Source organism: Schistocerca gregaria, chromosome 1 (genome assembly GCF_023897955.1).
Source record: "Schistocerca gregaria isolate iqSchGreg1 chromosome 1, iqSchGreg1.2, whole genome shotgun sequence".
NCBI lineage: Eukaryota > Metazoa > Arthropoda > Insecta > Orthoptera > Acrididae > Schistocerca > Schistocerca gregaria.
The window spans coordinates 465789250-465796174 of NC_064920.1; the positions used below are offsets into that span (position 1 = coordinate 465789250).

At 42.0% G+C, this 6925-nt stretch overlaps 1 protein-coding gene across 1 annotated transcript in view; it reads right to left on the bottom strand.

Annotated features, from left to right (window-relative positions):
* The window catches only part of LOC126352796 (CLIP domain-containing serine protease HP8-like), a 54665-nt gene extending 48759 nt beyond the window's left edge, over positions 1 to 5906 (bottom strand). Inside the window, exon 1 of the mRNA XM_050002714.1 lies at positions 5788 to 5906. Within this exon, the coding sequence (XP_049858671.1) occupies positions 5788 to 5869 (82 nt within the window). The 5' untranslated portion in view covers positions 5870 to 5906. The remainder of the gene's footprint in view (positions 1 to 5787) is intronic.
* Between the last annotated feature and the right edge of the window lie 1019 nt (positions 5907 to 6925).

The window sequence follows — 6925 nt, forward strand, 5'->3', positions numbered from 1 at the left end:
TGACCTCTGAAGTTAAGTCCCATAGTGCTCAGAGCCATTTGAACCATTTTGTAAATTGCCTGTCGCAATGTGATTACAGGGTAACTTTCAAAACACTAAATTTTTAAATTAAAAGAAATATCTAAACCCTCTGCCGTCTTCTTTTAGATTAAAATCTTCGTTACTGCTTTTCTTTCTTTTTCTTCTCTGTGCAGTGAAATCACCCAAAAGGTTCGAATTTGTAAGCAAATTATGTCTGCGTCACATTTGATTATAATTACGTTAATATCACTGGTATAATTATTTAGCTACCGCTCCATCACTGTATGTACAACTCCCCCAACTTTTCGAGTTTGTTACATCTGGAAACTAAACTCAAATTAAAAGAAAAGATATCTATCATCCATTTGCGACCAGAGAATTACCAACGTTGAACTTACTCGGTTCAGGACATAGGAACGTAAACCGCAGAAAGTTACAAAATGAATTTATGCTCTCATAATCAAGCGTTTTCACCTAATAAAAAAAGGAAAGATTTTTAGGTGGTAAAATTGTAAATAGGTCGCTTGAAGAGTCGCTAAAATTGCAGTGTAACCAATCAGTGGTCTTATGTTGACTTAAAGGATATGTTGCAAACACAAGGCAGTTTAAACGTGACACTAGCGGCATGTATTTTTCACGACCGATTCGACCGTTTTTATCTGTCTTCCTAATACATATGCAGGGTGTTCGGAAATATCCCTTACAAACCTCTAGAACCTATAGAGGGGATCGAGTATGTAATATTTTGAACAGGAACCTATCGTCGGAAACGTAAGTTTCCTTCCTAGGACGGTTTCCGTTTGTATGAGTAACACCTCCACGTCTGCTGAGGAAATGAGAAAAGTCTGAGAGCTGCCTCTCCTGGTGTGCAACAGGGAGGGTAGAACGACGTATACTATGTCAGACGGCCACCTGATGTCACTTAATGTCACTTTAGAGATGAGGAAGATGTGCTGGCACGAGCTCTGGCCGCTACACTAGAAACTTAAAAGACATCAGGTGGAGTAGAGAGTGTGTACCAGAACATGCTTCGAACTAAGTTTGTGGTCGCCACATCGAGCCGCTGTTGTAATGCATCACTATTGTGTTGTACGTAAAGTATCCTGGATTCTTTTTTGTATCGGAATAATGTAATCACGCAATGTTTGAATGTTAATAAAAGCAAATGTGTTTAAGTGAAACGGATATTTCGTTAAGTTCCGTTTTAAATTTTTACGTAACAATGGTACTGCATCACGCCTAATTCAGTTCCCCAAACAGAAGTGGATGAGTTGAACACTCAAACCGTCGGGGCTCCTATTCAAAATATTATATACTCAGTCCGCTCTACAAATCCTAGAAGTTTGTAGCGGAAATCTCTGAACACACTCTTAAAAACACTTTCACCCATTATTTTTATGATAGTGATGTAAGAGTAGGAGGAAATACATCAAAATGAAAACCGTAGGATGTTCCTGCAAGAAATATCCTTTTGTATTTTGTATATCGATTGGAGTTTCCTTAACCCCTTCCCAGTGTATTTAAATAACATGGCTATATCTGGAAATGCCAACGGTATTGCCGCATAGGTAACATCGGTTCCTGTTAGATCACTGAAGTCAAGCGCACTTGGGCTGGGCTAGCAGTTGAATGGGTGACCATCTGGTCTGCCGAGCCCTTGGCAAGCGGTTTGATCTCTGCTCTTGTGACGCAAACTGAGGAGCTACTTAACTGAGACACAGCGGCTCCGGTCTGGGAAACTGACGTACGACCGGGAGAGCTGTGTTCTGACCACATGCTCCTCCATATCCGCATCCAGTGACGCTTGTGGTCTGAGGATGACACGGCAGACGATCTGTACTGTTCGGCCTTCATGGCCGCTTCGGGCGGAGTTTTAGCTTTGTATCTGGAGATGACGTTCTGATAGATTTATCGAAACATTTATACAGGTTGGATGAACACCGTGCATTCATAGGTTACCTAGCGGAGCTGTTGAGAGAAGCACATCGTTTGCGCCACACTGCCCAATAACGGTTTACTAGAAACTACTTTCATATCTGGCCGCGGCGAAAACTGTTACGCATGCTCTGACGCCTGCCGTTAGCTCTGGTAAGGCGCGCTGCTGTTTCAGCTGTGAAGAAGTCTGCTGTCCCAGAACACTGCACCCCGCTTTGTGAGTACTCGCCGTTTTAATTATTAGTGTTAACACTCTGAAATTACATACGATTCTAAAAATTGGCTTCATTCACTTCATTGGAAGTGCGCTTAGACAAAGGTACGCACAAGGGAAACTCCCCGTCGCACCACCTCAGATTTAGTGGTAAAATGGGCCAGTGGAAGGCAGATCAAGCATGAAAACAAGAAGTTATACTGAAGTGCGAAAAAAGAAGCAAAACAGAAGCAGTGAACGGTCAAGCTCAAGAAGTGAAACATCGAACGGCTTGCAAAGCGACTTGTGTTGTCACTGCTTCGGACTGCGAAGCGGGAGACACGTGTTCAAATCTCCCTCGTGCTTTTCTTCCACAAATTTACGAACTGTCCCTTCGGCCATTGATGTGTCCGTTCTTCCTCTGTTTTTTGGCAGCTGTCATACAAACGTTAGTTATAAAATATGAGTCTTGTGGTATGAATATATTAGCGTCGCAAGTAAATTGGTTGAATAGTGAGAGCAGGAGAGATGCCGCATAGACACTCGCAGAAATCAAACAAATAAACAGGTATGAACCATGTTACAATGAAGGAATTCAAGAGTCAAAACTTCCAAAACGGAACGCAAGAGGCATTACACGCGGTACTTGTATGGAACAAATAAGAGGTAAGTACGTCTGGAGGTCCCTTCGTTAGATGTCGCTGTTGCAAACGAACGTTACACGACGCACAGACACAAATTTGAACACAACAAACATACATGTCAATGACCGGGCGAACAGTTCATAACTTTGTGAAAAAAATAAGGCAGGAAGATTTGGACCAGGATATATCCCCTTCGCAGTTAAAGACCGTGACCAGATAACGGGCACTCGCAGTTGCTCGATGTTGCACGTATTTATTTATTTATTTATTTATTTATTTATTTATTTATTTATTTATTTTGGACCATTCACTGCTTCTTTTTTACTTCTTTTTTCCACAGTTCAGTACACCTTCTTTCGTGCTTGATCTGTGTTCAGTTTTTGACCGGCTATTCAAAGGGTCATCTTACCACTAAATCAGAGGGGAGTGCGATGGGGAGGTTCCTTTGTTGAAGGAAATACTAATGCGCCAATTGCGAATCCGCTGCCAACCAAATAAGCACCTTAGATTGAAACAAAAAGTAAATATTACTAAAGACTTCTTACATATACTGTGTGGGGGTCATGCTATAGTTCTGAAAAGCAGACGGGAAATCTCACGGATTCATTTAAAGTTCACAAGCAGGGCTCTAACCTTGCAGCTTTAATTGTCGATCTTTGGTTATTTGACGTAGTAACACATTATGCTTCATAGCACCTGACACTTTGCACGCGTTTCTGAACTGTCAACGGCTATCATATGAAATGTTAGATGGAAAACATAAAAACCTAGGAAATAGAGCGAATAGGTCACACTAATAACTCTTAAGGATCCGTCTGGATGTTTCACAGAACGATGATTGTTGATACTTCCGCGCCACTTATGTGCATATAAAAAGTTTTGATAGTAATACTAACATCGTTTCGACATTATTTGCGCTATTCACAATAAATATAAACGATTTTGATATCAATGAGATGCTGTCACAGACTCTTCCGCTAATAACGAGAATTAATTTATGTATTTTAAGATTATGAATTCGTAATTTTCCCACAGACGGTTTTGATTTGGCATCATTTACGGAACGGCTTTGAAATTATTTATGCATAGTGGTTGATCTGTCAAATTCATCTTTCAGCTGACATCAATTTTATTTCAGTAGCAGCGTTCTAAAGCGCAATAGTAAAGGATTCCCTGAGACTTCCTACGGTCGTTAACCAGCCAGACAGCCCTCACTCAGACTGGGGGCAGTACGTGCACCTTGGATCAATGGCCCCGTTTTCTGCGTTTGCTATGCTGAATGAAACTTTATCTACATCGCATTGCTCCCTAACTGCCACACAATTACAATACTCCACGAAGGATCGTCTGCTAGCATTGATCAACGTGGAAGGATCCTCTTACTGGCTAAAGGCGAAAGTAATTCAGAGGATTATTGTTAACTAATCTTACAGGTAACATTTTTTCTCATAGGGGAAACTTCCTTACTGTAATTTTTTTCTGATGTTTCATCCATTTCGTGGCTCGTTAATAGCATTCTAAATGAATACACACAGACATTTTGCACCATAATTTCTATTACATATTTATCAATTGATGACAAATACTGCAAATGAGTCCGCGATCATGTTACGGCACTTCATTTGTAAAGGTCCCACTTGATCACATATATTGTACAATTCACAGTTACCGGTTTCGGCTGCTGCCATCTTCAGATCTGAAAATATTCTAGTGTAGGTATCAACGTCAAATATATATATGGGTACATTATAAGCGCTCAAGCACATACCGCGTATCCATATAAATATCATCTTAAAATGACAGCAGCTAAAAGCGGTAATTGTGAGTTGTAACATTTGTTTGATCAAGATGGACATTTACAAATAGTTGTATTCGACATAATGCAATTCTCAAGCTAACTAAATAATACACAACCACAAACAGCGTAAACAGGAAGAACACCGTACTGTTCACAGCCTGAAGAGTACAAGTAGGTGCAACAAATATCTCCGTCATCTGCTAGGGCACATATATGAAGTAGTGTTAGTTCAGTTAAGACGAGTTGCCAGAAATCGCTATACTCGTACTATGACATTTACGACTTTTCGGTGTTCATTACACACGAAACTGAGTAAGGAACTTGAAGTACTACGGCTAACGTAACATGTTCACTCCCCTAGCAAATTTGGTCGATAACTCGATAAAATCACTCACAATTGCAGTGCGTAACTATTTGCATTTTCCGCTTCTGCTCTGCACCATATTAAGCTTAATTTTATGAGGTTGATCATTACAAAGTATAAATGTAGTAACGTCTATAAGACATAACAATGTTTGATTTGAACTATTACTGTAGCTACACAGTAAAATATGACCCAGCTGCAGTTGAAATGTTTTTCTACGTTGATTTTTCCTCCGCAGATAGATTACCTGAAGAGTGAAAAACTGAAAACAGTTTTATTAAAACATGAAGTTCGTTGTGTGTGAACTGTGCTTTGGACCGAGAGGTGGTGCTGGCGTCCATCGGGTCCAGCTAAACACGCCTCGAAGCTTCACGTTTATGTTTCTTTACGTTCAGTTTTCCAGAACAGTGAGAAGCAGTAATTAAATACATTTTGTATAGCTACATAGGCGGTAACGTAAGACTGAAAAACATTAGCACTGTGAATACTAAGAAAGTTTCACGACACTAAATTGAACTATTCGAATGGCCCAGTCCTCACAGTCAATTTGCTGTAATGTGTAAATTTAAAACATAGTTTATGTTGTAATCGAAGGTGTATCTACGTACGAACTGGTTTACATTTCCACTCCTCGGACACTACAACATCAAACGTACAATTTCATAACTGTTCCTGTGTTCTTACCTAAGTTTTGTTAATATCAAGTTACAGCTTCACAAATCTGTTTACGTATAGCAGATCAACCACAATGGACATCAGTCAACAGCGGCATAGTGCCGAGCGGAATGTGAGAGCCACGCCACCGTGAAGTAGGCGATGACAGTGTACTCACGGGCGCTTGCAGTGGTGGCGACCGCTGCGAAGAAGGCGAGTGCGCAGGCGCAGTAGGCGAGTGATGCTCCTCGTCTGGCCATGGTTGCACTCCGAGCTCTGGAGACGCACTGACTGCCGGCTGCGGAGCGCTCCGTTAAATGAGGGCCGATCGCTGCCCGCTCTCCCTACGCCAAAGCAGTAGCTCCCGGGCACTCCCCCACACATCGCACTCAGGGTTAGTCTCACGCAAGGCCGCAGGCGCACTGCTGACATGGAGGACACTACAGGCTATTGCAGTGATAAGTGTACTGGGTAACATAGTACTCATCACGCTAATATGTTGTAACACCGCCTCCAGTCTTGATAATGACCTCAACACGGCGAGGAAAAAGGTCCACAAGTTTCTTCAAGCACGCCCTATATAGCTGAAGACGGTCATTTATTACTAGAATTGCGGGGATGTGGATTGTTGCGCGTCACAGCGATTCAAATTAATATCGAGCGGTTTCAAGGGAGTATAGAGATGCTATAGGCGTCGTGAGTCTTCGTCAAACCAGGAATATATGCGTTCAGCACTGCGAACACTGCTGTTGTTGTCATGGGAGACAGTAGCGCCCACTCCGTGCTGATCGTGAAGGTGTAGAAGAAAGAGCAACATTTGATCACACAAATGTTGAAATGAGCATCCTGGTTCATGGTCACCGTAACAGAAATCAGGCGTCCAAGTCACGGTACGATAAAAGCCCCCAAAATATCGCAGTGCCACCTCTAGCCCGTATCACACTATCCACACACTGCATGTTAAATGTCTCGCCCACTGACAGTCTATATGACGCCTTACATACGTAGTTTGAAAAGAGGCACAATCGAGAGTCGGGAACCAAGCTACATGCCCCCAGCAGCTGCTGTCCAGTTCCAGTGTTGGTTTTGCCCTTGAAGAAGTGTTGCTTTAGAGTATGTGCCGCTGTGAGCAATGACCTTTCGCGAGGTATTCTACTCCAAAAGTCTGTTGCATTCAGTTTCCTTCGCAATGTTCGCTAGGGAACTCGTTGAGATACACCTCGATTCACTGTGGCATTGAGAAGTGGTAAGAAACGTTTCCGATCCCTGTCAGTTAAGTTCTTTCTACGACTATTGTCTCTTACGCAGTGTCACAT